The sequence below is a fragment of the Acipenser ruthenus genome, chromosome 54 (assembly GCF_902713425.1).
Source record: "Acipenser ruthenus chromosome 54, fAciRut3.2 maternal haplotype, whole genome shotgun sequence".
NCBI classification, from domain to species: Eukaryota; Metazoa; Chordata; class Actinopteri; order Acipenseriformes; family Acipenseridae; genus Acipenser; species Acipenser ruthenus.
Genome location: NC_081242.1, coordinates 1,970,368 through 1,984,734, shown reverse-complemented (window position 1 = coordinate 1,984,734; position 14,367 = coordinate 1,970,368). Strand labels below are relative to the sequence as shown.

Sequence of the window (14,367 nt, the reverse complement as noted above, 5' to 3'; positions counted from 1 at the left end):
TTCTGAATGCCCCTTTATCTAGTCTCCATTTATGACCCCTGGTACTTTTTTCTTTTTTTTAAGTCAAAGAAGTCCCCCGGGTTGACATTGTCTATACCGTTTAGGATTTTGAATGTTTGAATCAGATCGCCGCGTGATCATCACACCAAGTGAAAAATGATGAGCAGCCATCAGTCAACATAACCATATATTTGGGTTTGCAAACTATGACTTGTAAATACAGTATAAAAACCAGCAACCAAACCTTAATTCAGATCTACACAATGCAAAGGTCAGCACTTTATTAGTTGCAGAGATAATCCAAATAACAAATTCTAACAAGCTCTAGATCATATTCACATCTCACAATGAATGTTCCTGATGGGAGCTTCAAGGTGACTATACTGTGCCTCTATAATACTAGAATTACCTGTCTCTTTGGTAATAGACGCCTCTTTGGTGGAACAAGGGTGTGTGACTTTGCAACTGGCTTTGCTGTAGCTTTTCCATTCAGCAGCAGAGACTGTCAATCGACTGGTGATGCTTTGGGTATTATTCCCATTTAGTTTGCTATCAACTAATTGTGAGTTATGTTCTCTTCCATCAGTAATCCAGGAAACGGTGCTGTTGTTGAGCCCGACCACAAAACAGTCAGCACTTACACGTTTCCCATTGAAAATATCTTCAAATGTGGGTTTTTGGAGATAAATTGTTGGCTCGATGCTGGAGCAAGCTGAAATTGCAATAGAAATCTTGTTCAATGGCTTGCGGGAATCTATTGCACTGAACAGTATTTGAAAAAATCTACATCGCCTAGAAAATAGAAAGCAGAGAACCAACACATCTTCAGGAAAGCAATGTGGGGAATCAGCAGTAATGGCTGCTTTTCAATTCCTTTATTAAGCTGGTTTGAAAACCTTACCATTCTGTCTGAATCTCTATCTAATAATAAACACAGCTGCTTTGGGCTCTGGAGTGGGTGGAGATTTAGAATGGCTCAGCTTTTTACAAATGCCGGGTTTGGTTAATTTATCTGTTATTTACTGAATACATCACAGCAAGAATCTGACTAAATGTCAGCCAGTTGATACTAACTTACCAAAGATATTGTCAAATGTTTTAGCTTCAAACCATGCTGTGCCATGAGCAGCCTTGCAGCTGTAGGTATTCCGAGTCGTCCACTCACTTTTGGGGATGGTGAGTGTACTGATCATTGAATAGGAGACTCCCCCACTCTCAGGAGCAGCGGGATTGTTCTTGTAATTAGTGGCATCAATCTCTTTATCACCCTTCTGCCATTTCACATAGATATCACTCGGGAAGAATCCAGTAATGATGCATGTCAGCTCTGCGCTGTCGGCTCCAAGCTGATCTTCAGAGGGGCGTAGAATCTGAAGAGTAGGTTTACTGTAACCTAAAATAACAATCAAAAGAAAACAAAAACCAGAAAACGTCTCGATTATATTTAGAATCAAAGAGAAGTAAATCATCATCTGATCATCACACCAAGTGAAAAATTATGAGCAGCCATCAGTCAACATAACCATATATTTGGGTTTGCAAACTATGACTTGTAAATACAGTATAAAAACCAGTAGCCTAACCTTAATTTAGGGTTGGTTAATTTATCTGTTATTTATTGAATACATCACAGCAAGAATCTGAGTAAATGGCAGCCAATTTATACTAACTTACCAAAGAGATTGTCAAATGTTTCAGCTTCAAACCATTCTGTCAAGGTATTGTAAAAAGACTCCTATTGCATAGCAGTTTTGCCCATTCCAGGTTTTACTACCAGCTTGATTAGCCACAGTGTATAAGTAACACGCTCAGATGTGTCTTATTAAATTCATATTAAAACCAGAACTGGATAAAACTGCTATGCAATGGGAGTCTTATTTCCATCCCTGATTCTGTCCCATGAGCACAGACTGTCTCACGTGTCCCTCCTCCTTCCCCCTTGGATTGGCTCTTTATCTCTGCACCTCAGATTGACAGTCATCACTGCCCTATTGGCCAGGGGTTGATTCAGTGTATTTTATTCCCATTCACCTTTCTCTAAATAACAAGTAATAGCAAAATTACTCATACTCATTTCAGATACTCGTTTGTACGTTACACAGCACACCCCTGGTTTCTGTAGTGTCTTATTCTTCAAAATAAAACTATTCATACACAAATCAAATCCAATTATTACATTATGAAATAGCTGCTAAATGGCAGCCATTTGATACTAACTTACCAAAAAGATTGTCAGGTGTTTTAGCTTCAAACCATGCTGAGCAGCCATCAGTCAACATAACCATATATTTGGGTTTGCAAACTATGACTTGTAAATACAGTATAAAAACCAGTAACCTAACCTTAATTCAGATCTACACAATGCAAAGATCAGCACTTTATTAGTTGCAGAGATAATCTAAATAACAAGTTTTAACAAGCTCTAGATCATATTCACATCTCACAATGAATGTTCCTGATGGGAGCTTCAACGTGACTATACTGTACCTCTATAATAATGGAATTACCTGTCTCTTTGGTAATAAACGCCTCTTTGGTGGAACAAGGGTGTGTGACTTTGCAACTGGCTTTGCTGTAGCTTTTCCATTCAGCAGCAGAGACTGTCAATCGACTTGTGATGCTTTGGGTATTATTCAGGTTTTGTTTGACCTCAACTGATTCTGATTTATGTTCTTTTCCATCAGTAATCCAGGAAACAGTGCTGTCGTTGAGCCCGACCACAAAACAGTCAGCACTTACACGTTTCCCATTGAAAATATCTTCAAATGTGGGTTTTTGGAGATAAATAGTTGGCTCGATGCTGGAGCAAGCTGAAATTACAATAGAAACCTTGTTCAATGGCTTGCGGGAATCTATTGCACTGAACAGTATTTGAAAAAATCTACATCGCCTAGAAAATAGAAAGCAGAGAACCAACACATCTTCAGGAAAGCAATGTGGGGAATCAGCAGTAATGGCTGCTTTTCAATTCCTTTATTAAGCTGGTTTGAAAACCTTACCATTCTGTCTGAATCTCAATCTAATAATAAACACAGCTGCTTTGGGCTCTGGAGTGGGTGGAGATTTAGAATGGCTCAGCTTTTTACAAATGCCAGGTTTGGTTAATTTATCTGTTATTTACTGAATACATCACAGCAAGAATCTGAGTAAATGGCAGCCAATTGATACTAACTTACCAACGAGATTGTCAAATGTTTTAGCTTTAAACCATTCTGTCAAGGTGTTGAAAAAAAAGTTTCGCCCATTCCAGGTTTTACTACCAGCTTGATTAGCCACAGTGTATAAGTAACACGCTCAGATGTGTCTTATTAAATCATAGTAAAACCAGAACTGGATAAAACTGCTATGCAATGGGAGTCTTATTTCCATCCCTGATTCTGTCCCATGAGCACAGACTGTCACACGTGTCCCTCCTCCTTCCCCCCTTGGATTGGCTCTTTATCTCTGCACCTCAGATTGATATAATCAAGGATTTTATTATATTCCCCAAATGAAAGAATATAATAAAATCATAGATGAAGATGAAGAAAAAAATAGAAAATATATTAAACTATTACTTTCCACAGGTTTTTACAAAGATAATCACGGACAACATGCCCCACATGTCGACCTGTTCCTATCCAATTTTAAATAACTTTAGCATAACAGATGCAGAAGTGTTAAAGGGACTAGGAGCTCTTAAAATAAACAAATCCCCTGGGCCGGATCCTGCCAATAGTACTCAAAGAAATGAAAGAAGTTATTTACAAACCGCTCTTGACACAGGGGTTGTACCGACATACTAGAAAATAGCGAACGTAATACCGATCCACAAAAAGTGAGACAAAACCGAACCAGGTAACTACAGACAAATAAGTCTGAATTCTATTATATGTAAACTTATGGAAACTATAATAAGATCTAAAATGGAAAATTACCTATATGGTAACAATATCCTGGGAGACAGTCAGCATGGTTTTAGGAAAGGGAGCTCGTTCTAACTAACCTGCTTGACTTTTTTAAGGGTGCAACATTGACAATGGATGATTGCAAAGTATACGACATTGTTTATTTAGATTTCCCGAAAGCTTTTGACAAAGTCCCGCATAAAAGATTAATTCTCAAACTGAACGCAGTAGGGATTCAAGGAAATGCATGCACATGGATTAGGGAGTGGTTAACATGTAGAAAACAGAAAGTACTGATTAGAGGAGAAACCTCAAAATGGAGCGAGGTAACCAGTGGTGTACCACAGGGATCAGTATTAGGTCCTCTGCTATTCCTAATCTACATTAATGATTTAGATTCTGGTATAGTAAGCAAACTTGTTAAATTTGCAGACGACACAAAAATAGGAGGAGTGGCAAACACTGTTGCAGCAGCAAAGGTCATTCAAAATGATCTAGACAGCATTCAGAACTGGGCAGACACATGGCAAATGACATTTAATAGAGAAAAGTGTAAAGTATTGCATGCAGGCAATAAAAATGTGCATTATAAATATAATATGAGAGATACTGAAATTGAAGAAGGGAACTAAGAAAAAGACCTAGGAGATTTTGTGAGAAGTACTGAATTTAAATCAAGGGAAGTAATGTTAAAACTTTACAATGCATTAGTAAGACATCACCTTGAATATTGGGTTCAGTTCTGGTTACCTCATTACAAAAGGATATTGCTGCTCTAGAAAGAGTGCAAAGAAGAGCAACCAGAATTATCCCGGGTTTAAAAGGCATGTCGTATGCAGACAGGCTAAAATAATTAAATCTATTCAGTCTTGAACAAAGAAGACTACGCGGTGATCTTCAAACATTCAAACATTCAAAATCCTAAAAGGGTTCTGTAGGTTCTATAGACATTGTCATCTCAAATATATTGCAAATGTCATGGACTTTCTTATGTTATGTTCTTATGATATTGTATCAGGAATCTACGTTGAATGAACTCTAATCTAATTTGTCTAGCTTTGCCTAGAGATAACGATCAACCTAACACCTTGAATGCACCAGGCACTCAGGAAACAAAAGGCTAATCAAACCCATCTCTGTGATTTTATTAACCCGTCTAGTGAGAGAGGTGGTTTAGCAGAGGAGTCTGAAAGAGAGAAAAGTAGCTTAAAGATTTAGAGATTTAAGACAAATTTCACATCATATTGATTTAATACCACCATGAGTACAAGATGGAAGCGCTTTTATTCTTAAATTGCCTAACAAGTATAGAATAACCCAGGTAATAAATCCCTAAGAGAATTAAACTGTTTGCAATGTCTAACCAAAGTCGCAACCAGACATGTTTGGTGTCTAAAGAAATGTAATTTCTTATGGTAAAAATAACGGGAATTCAGAATAAAATCTGAATTATTTAGCAAAAGTTATGCACGTTCTAAAAGTTTCCCCTTTCCAGATTATGATAAAGGACTAATCAGACAGAGGAAGGGGGGAGCAATCAATCAAGATTTCAAGCCCATTCACTACAAAATAGCCAATCGGAGCATGCAGCGGGAAATTCAACTTTTCAAACAAATCTCTTTGTTTGAAAAGTATAAAACCCCTGTTTTAGCCCCAGCTCCTTGTCCCCAAATCTGAGTCCCCAGCTCTAGCCCTCTAATCTGAGTCCCCACCTCTACCCCCCTATGTTTGCCCCAGACCTGCGTTGGCCCTCTATTCTGAGTCCCCAGCGCTATCCAGACCTGCTTTAGCCCCAGACTGGCTGCTAATCCCTGCTTGCTCAGACTCTAAGAAACTACAAGACTGCACCTGGAGCCCTCAGCTCTCAGTATTTATCCATCAAGGTTGGGGGCCCTGACACTTGGAGAAACACAAGGTAACAGAACTGCTCTCCAGGCTAGGTAACAATACTCTTAAATATCTTTTCAGGTATTGTGTGATCCCTTGTTGTTGTGTCACTATGTACTAATATTTCTTTGGTAAATTGTTGTTTTAAACCTTAGTTCTCATTGTAATGCTTTTAATGTGACATTAGTGGTGTAACTGTTTTGTGTGATTTTCAAACTTATTTTGGTTGCATGCTTAATAAATACCATCTTTCTAAGAAGAGATTCCCAGTATTGAATCATTTGCTCATGATGAACAAACACGATTTATGAACTTTGAACAGTCTGGAATCTTGTCTATTTTTGGCTTGTTGTAATGTGTAAATCCGCCATCGTTTTCAGAGAGCGATATTAAAAACGGGTTTGTACATTATAATAGGACACCGTTTATTGTAGAGGTCCCACTGAGATCTTGACTATCTAAGGTATCTCTTTATTCCCTACAGTTTTTGGAGGTCCTTTAATTTATTGCTCTTAGAATATATTAACTGCCTACAATAGTACCCACAGTTCACAAATGGAGATTAGATAAAGGGGCATTCAGAACAGAAAATAGGAGGCACTTTTTTATACAGAGAATTGTGAGGGTCTGGAACCAACTCCCCAGTAATGTTGTTGCAGCTGACACCCTGGGATCCTTCAAGAAGCTGCTTGAAGACATTCTGGGATCAATAAGCTACAAACAACCAAACGAGCAAGATGGGCTGAATGGCCTCCTCTCGTTTGTAAACTTTCTTATGTTCTTAATATATTGCACTGTACAATATTTGACACCTCTGTTATGAAGAACATAAAGCCTGCTGTATTAACCATCTGTTGAATGTTGCTTGTGGTAAATAAAGGTAAAACACTGGTTGCCATTCAGAAAGCTTGAATGAATTCATTATTTAAGGCTGTTTTACACAGATGGAGTTTGAATGAAGAAATTAAAAATGGTTTCTAGTAGAAATATTTGTCATTGAACTTTCTTTTAGTATTACTAAATTCAGGTAAATTTGTAAAAAGTTTTCCCCATTCACAAACACATAATGCTGTATTTAAATGCTAACCGCTCTGGGTTTTTATCACCTGTGCACAAGCTGATTGTCTTGTTCTTTGTTGTAGAGTCGTGTGAAACGACACACGAATACGTGGTACCTCTCTTCCACTCCTCCATGGAAATCTCCAGGTGGCTGATGAGGATGAAGGCTTTCTCTTTGCCGTCTATTCCGTTGGGAATGGGTGAAGCTTTTTCAACACTGTGAAGAATTCCATTGACTTGCCAGTTTACTGTAATATTTTGTGGGTGGAAGTCTGCTACGATGCAGGTCAGAATGGGGTCTGGTGGAACAATGTCTTCACAAGGTAGAGGAAGTAAATGGATATTTGGTGGGCTTGTGGTTTCTGAAAGAAAATGCAGAATACAATTATAACACATCAGACAATGCCAACTAGGAATGTCTTAATGTGAAACCAGTATTGTCAAACAAATCCTGTGCCCGATAATGAATGAATGAATTAATGGATTATGGTGATACTGTGCAATGGGCAATAATGAAACTGCTTTGTATAAACTTAGTATTTTGTTATAACGCTCTTTTTCATTAAAGCTGCAATTATGCTTACTGCCAACAGATGTCAGTATAACCTTTCTATATAACATGGTGAATACATATTCAGACTTGGAATGCCTACAGCTGGGGTGAGTCTGAGAGATGTATACATGGCATGGACCACGTTTACTTAGAGATCTCCTTTCCACTAGAAACCTCATATATACACATGCAAACTTATTTAACAAAAAATATAAATTGCTGCTTACCTCCTTTAAGCAATCTATATCATCCCATTAAACACAAATTAATATATTTGCTATTTATATCAAAGTTAAATTTAGTATGTATCATGCTTCATACTGGCCCATCCCTTGCAAAGTTTCCCAGGAAACCCTGTTTTACTGGGTGAGCACAAGATCATTGGAACTACAAATCAATTTATAAATGACAGGTAATTTGTTCTGTATGCATCATGAATATTACAACTTTAAATGTGAATATCATAAAACTATGATTTTGTCAGTCAGGATATTCTTAAGCAATTTGCGCCTCACAAAGTAATGAAGAGGCTTGGTGGTCCAGTGGTGAGAGAAAGGTGCTTGTAGCCAGGAGGTTCCCAGTTCAATCCCAGCTCACCCACTAACTCACTGTGTGTGATTCTGAGAAAGTCACTTAACCTCCTTGTCCTCTGTCCTTCGGATGAGAAGTAAAACAAACAAGCTCCATTTTAATGTGCTTTGCAGCAGTTGTGATGCTAGTCTCTGTAAGTTGCTTTGGAGAAATTATTTTTGAAATTATTTTGTTACTCTGTGTACTGTTAAGTATTCATGGTTTTCTTTGAAAAAAATCTTTTCATATCATTGCATATCCTGCTAAATTATACATGCAGTTATTGTTGCAGAATCTGGCAGTGTCCGCATAGTTCATATGACTTGACGATGACACTTTTTTATTTGATTTTTATTTTAAAAGTGACACATTTATTGAAGAAAATTGTATCCTATGGCTGTGTTAAAAAGATATCAGCTTGAGGGAAAGCTCTCAAAGCAAAACAAGGTCCCTCACAAGTGCAATAATAAAATAAGCAAATATATTAATAGATCAAGTTATTGTTGATCTCGGAACACAGGCTATTTTAATCTGTTTGTTTCTGCGCCCGGCAGGTGTGTGTTTAAGAAGAGGAACCGAGAGATCCCTGGAGTGAGACATTCTGTGAACAAAACACGCTTGGAACGGAAATTAGCGGCAACTAATTGTATTTTTACATACAATTACATTATTTTTTACATACAATTACCCATTTATACAGTTGGGTTTTTACTGGAGCAATCTAGGTAAAGTTCCTTGCTCAAGAGTACAGCAGCAGTGTCCCCCACCTGGGATTGAACCCATGACCCTCTGGTCAAGTCTAGAGCCCTAACCACTACTCCACACTTGTACTTATAAATACATGTAATTAACTATTACAAGTAGTGTTGAAAAAGCTTAGTATGTATTCTCATATAATACTTTAGATGTGACGTCCTGTTTTCTGCACTAGATAGTTAGTTGGCGCTTTCTTGCCATAATCTTCACATTATACGATGTATATACTTTCTTGATCATTACATATCATTTGTTGCGGTCACCACAGTCCTGGATCCCCGTTAGTGAACGTGATTGTCACACTGACTACCCTAATTGTCCCGCAAAAACCCTTTTTTGAAAATGAATTACATTGTATTATCAATAACTTCAATCATATTTAATATTATAAAACCAGGTTTTTGACGAGTAATATGCTCTTCATGTGATTTTTAGCAAATGCATAATATTACCTTGATGTCCTATCAAATGTATGTAACAATCTCTTTGAAGGAATTTGAAACCTATAACATTTTTCAAGCCTATTTTCAAGAATAAACACATATTTTAAAGCATCACCAAGAAGATGCTTAATAATATTTTATATTAAAATACAAACCACTTACTAGTGTAATGTTCAAAGGCACATTTTTTGTTTAATTATAATAATTGAGTATAAAGTTATTTTTATTACGGCAAACACAAAACTAGAAAATAACTTTCTTATTGTATACAGGTTGTATTTCAAGGCAAGTTTGCCCCTTTAATTAAGATAAAAAGTCCAGAGATAATTTTCTCAATTTTAAATCTGATTAATGTATTCAAAATATATGGAAAGGTTTTGACAACACCTTTATATAAAAATATTTTTGTCAAAAGTTTGGGCACTTTATTTAAGAGATCCATCTATGAAGCATCTATAAAAGTGTTATTACATGTGTTGATTATTAATAACATGTTTATATTAAACATTTTAATAGTGAATTATGGGTGTAAAGTTCAATATTTGTAATTTCTAATAATTGGTTATCTTTAGTAACACATTTATGTAAGTGTCATCCATTATTTATAACAGCTCTATTTACTACTATGATAAATAAAACTAGAAAAAAAAACATAATCATCAGCAAATTTTCAGAGTGTAAATATCCATTAAATAATCATTCTGCCCTTTTCACACTTTTCGAAATGAAACTAAAATATATCCCCATGTGTTTTTCATGTGTATGTTATATGCCCCTACTTTGATCATGTTTTCTCCCTGCTTTATCACCTCTATCAGCTGGTCTGAGCTGCAGCACGCTCTCAGTGTGATTTGCTGCTGCATTTTGCAGTTTTCTATATCGGTTCACCTCAATAAATTTAATCAGCCAAAAATAACTTTCTTTTTTGTGTTATTTCCTTTTAATAAGATACTAGCCGAGAAATAATCCTCTCCAAGTGCAGATATCAAATCTAACTGATTTAACTTCAAACAATCCAGATATATTGCATTACAATATAGAAAGTCACCGATAAATTCAGACACACGTTTGGACATGAAGTCTACTCTCTGATTTTGTATTATAAAAATATTTTTGTCAAGAGTTTCTAGAAATGCAATACATGTTTTTCTAAGGATCCATCTATAAAACTCAAATCTAGAGATGTGTTATTGAATGTATTCTTTGTTAACAAGGACTAATGGGTTATGTCAAAAATCATTTTAATAGCCTGTTACAAGTGTAAACACTTTGTTAATTATAATAATTGTTTATAACATCTTTTATAACACATTCATAGATGTATTATTAACTGTCTATAAAAAAATATTACTATTAAAAATAAAACTAGAATTATGATATAAACATGATCTAATTAAAACTAGAAAAATTTTCTTTTTATAAAATCAGAAAAGACAGGTAAAAATGTTTAGTATTACATTAAAATAATAAAACATTTTTTGGCAGAAATGAATGTGACCCTTAAAAGGGGCTAGGGATCAGGACCCTGTCAATAATATGAATGCAGTTATGTTTATTTATCGGTATCATTCTGTTCCCCGGGTCTGTGCTGTTTAAAAATGTATTAAATCCCAAGCAGACAATTAAGAGAAGAGTAAGAGTGTCAAACCTACCGGCTGGCTTGTGTAGAAGCAGGACTGAAAGACAGAAGAATGAAACTCTGAGGCGACTCTCCATTCCTCTCAGGACCCGAGGGAACCTCGTCGACTCACCCTCACTCAAGACCTTCAGTAACTGAACAGAGGACCTTGTCGATTCACCCTCACTGAAGACCTTCAATAACTGAACGGATGCTTCACAAACCGCACCTGTGACAGTGACACAGCTCCAGCCTGGGAGCTGCTTCCACCAAGCAGGAACAAGTTTACCATTTTGAGACAGGAAGGCACATGTTTTGTATGTTGGGGTTGACCAATCACACTCTCCGGTTTCAGTTCTACCCATATATTGAGAATACACCTCATGAGGTGCCCTGCCCACCTTGTACCACAGCATTGCAGCCAATGGAGTCTGAACAGGGTTGAGAGGAAAGGAAGTGAGACACAACAAAGAAGCTATTTAGTGCTGAGTGCAGGCATCTTTATAGCAAGTGCAAAGAGTGCAACTTGTTTCTGAGTGCAGGCATCTTTATAGCAAGTGTAAAGAGTGCAGCTTGTTTCTGAGTGCAGGCATCTTTATAGCAAGTGTAAAAAGTGCAGCTTGTTTCTGAGTGCAGGCATCTTTATAGCAAGTGTAAAGAGTGGAGCTTGTTTCTGAGTGCAGGCATCTTTACAGCAAATGCACTTTAGTTGTGACCACTTAAGTTTGGTTGTCCCGGCTTCCGAAATGGATTCCTGCACACCCTATTCACCCCATGGTTTGTGAAAAAATAACAAAGTTAAAAGGTTAGCCGATCATGTCATTTCTTTGGAGTCTAAATGTACTCTAAAGAAGCCGGCAATTAAGATTCGACAGTATTGGTTTGGCCAGGAATATTTCAGGCATACTTTCTACACTTGCAGCACCTAAGGTTAGTAAGATAGGCTTTCTTCCAGGAGGGATGACGTTTGTAAGACACTATGGGGTAGATGTCAGGGTTGTCAACTGGCTCCAGATTTTACAGATACTTTAAGCCAGGTCAGGTTTTTTAACTCACCACTAAACCACAAATGAATTGATGTTAAATCAACAAAGTGGGTGTGAATTGCGTGAGCGGCTTCAATAAATGTGTTCAATTGTTTAATTGCGGTGGCAATTCCATCAGGAGAGTATCATAACATACTGTAGAATCTGATGGGATTAAACTGCTTTTCATATATATATATATATATATATATATATATATAGTGTAGTAAGGCACGACAGCGAATGTCACTTTCTAAGCTCTGTCCATTTTGATTGAGTCATGACCCTAAGCACCGCCCCTTTTACACCTTTTGATTGATTCATGACCCTAAGCACCGCCCCTTTTACATCTTTTGATTGATTAATGACCCTAAGCACCACCCTTTTCCCTATGCTTTGAGTGATTTATGACCTTTATGTCCAGCCCCTTTTTTCTGCCATTAACCAGATATCCGTCAAAAATGGCCCACCCCTAAAAATGGCGTCTGTTGTGTCCTAGTTTATAGAAGCAATATGTAATATTATAGACTATTACATAGAAAAGAAAAAGACAGAAAAAAAGAGAAAGAAGGCTGTGTGTATTTTTCTTTTGATCGTGTCCCAATAACCTGGGTTATTGTCAAACAGAAAGACCCTAAACATATTAAAAAGTTATTATAATCACTATATTATATACATATTACACTGAAAATTAACCCATGATGGTATGATGAAAATGTGCTGGGCCCCTACATTTCCCCCGGTTTCCATGTTGTGGTAAGTATCAGTGTAGTTCCATAATACACATGGTTCTACATAATGGTTGATTTTAATATTACAATGTATTCTAAAAAAACTGTTTAACGTTATTTTTTAATCTAATACATGTTAGCACTACATTATTTGGATTAATAAGATTATAAGACCAAATAAGACGTAATTAGGAATAAGGATAATCTTTTCTGTTAAAACTGTATATATGCTGTAGGATTCATATAGGATTAACAGTTCCACATACGCCCGTCTGTCACTTGATTTTAATATAGCAGGGGTCCCTAATTAGTTTCAAAATATAGTCTATAAAAAAAACTATTTAAAGTTAATTTCAAAGTGAAAACACCTAATTTTGTAAGGTAAATAAGAGTCTTTATCGATAGTTTCAATAGGATGCTGTTGAGGTTTCATGCCCGAGTGTGTCCCTCTGTCTGTAAAACGACCCATTGTATGTAACAATGTCTAGACCTGTTAGGGGTAATAAATTGTTCTACGTACTGTATTTAAATTTGCTAGCTGTCTCCTTTGAAATAAAATCACCCATTCTATGTAAGGCTTTAATGTCTAGACTGTTTATGGCTTATGACGCTTTCAGTTTACTTTATTTAAACCTCGCTCGATGTCTCATTTGAAAAACTTCACTTTGGATAAAACTATGCTGCCTACCTGAAGCCCTGACTGTCTGATCTGCTCTGGAAAATATTGTTTCTTGTCTAGACCCTTGCTGTATTGTGTGCTTTGACGCTCTAAAAGAATGGAAAACTTCGACAACAATTGGGGTAAGTGATTTTATTTTAAAATGTATCTAGGGGTGCTAGTTTAAAAATGTTAATCTTTGTTTGACCGCTATTCTGTTTTGTATATGTTAAGAATCATTCAAAGACGACCACCACGTTTTATTTTAAATGTATCTAGGGTTTTTCTTTAGGGATTCTTGTTTAAAAATGTTTGATTTCTGCATGCTATATGCTTTAATATCGTGGGGTGTCTGATGTTTTGCTAAATAAGAACATAGGAACATAAGAAAGTTTCCAAACGAGAGGAGGCCATTCAGCCCATCTTGCTCATTTGGTTGTTAGTAGTTTATTGATCCCAGAATCTCATCAAGCAGCTTCTTGAAGGATCCCAGGGTGTCAACAACATTACTGGGGAGTTGGTTCCAGACCCTCACAATTCTCTGTGTAAAAAAGTGCCTCCTATTTTCTGTTCTGAATGCCCCTTTATCTAATCTCCATTTGTGACCCCTGGTCCTTGTTTCTTTTTTCAGGTCAAAGAAGTCCCCTGGGTCGACATTGTCTATGCCTTTTAGGATTTTGAATGTTTGAATCAGATCGCCGCGTAGTCTTCTTTGTTCAAGACTGAATAGATTCAATTCTTTTCGCCTGTCTGCATACGACATGCCTTTTAAACCCAGGATAATTCTGGTTGCTCTTCTTTGCACTCTTTCTAGAGCAGCAATATCCTTTTTGTAATGCGGTGACCAGAACACAATATTCTAGGTGAGGTCTTACTAATGCATTGTAAAGTTTTAACATTACTTCCCTTGATTTAAATTCAACACTTCTCACAATATATCCAAGCATCTTGTTGGCCTTTTTTATAGCTTCCCCACATTGTCTAAATGAAGACATTTCTGAGTCAACATAAACTCCTAGATCTTTTTCATAGTTCCCTTCTTCAATTTCAAATGTTTAATACATGCTATTGAGTACTTGCTTGTCGTAATATGTATACTCGTTTAGAGCTGTATAACCTAATGGATCAACTATAGAGAAGGTGCCTTTACCATGACACTGACTCTGTAATCTTTGTGAGC

The 14,367-nt window shown here is 36.6% G+C and overlaps 1 protein-coding gene across 1 annotated transcript in view; it reads right to left on the bottom strand.

Annotated features, from left to right (window-relative positions):
- LOC117397990 (titin-like) overlaps window positions 1–11,038 on the bottom strand; it is a 293,410-nt gene extending 282,372 nt beyond the window's left edge. Inside the window, exons 1-5 of the mRNA XM_033996969.3 lie at window positions 10,808–11,038; window positions 6,881–7,195; window positions 2,508–2,810; window positions 1,079–1,393; window positions 410–712 (exon numbers count right to left, since the gene is read on the bottom strand). Of these exons, the coding sequence (XP_033852860.3) occupies window positions 410–712; window positions 1,079–1,393; window positions 2,508–2,810; window positions 6,881–7,195; window positions 10,808–10,871 (1,300 nt within the window). The 5' untranslated portion in view covers window positions 10,872–11,038. The remainder of the gene's footprint in view (window positions 1–409; window positions 713–1,078; window positions 1,394–2,507; window positions 2,811–6,880; window positions 7,196–10,807) is intronic.
- Window positions 11,039–14,367: the final 3,329 nt, after the last annotated feature.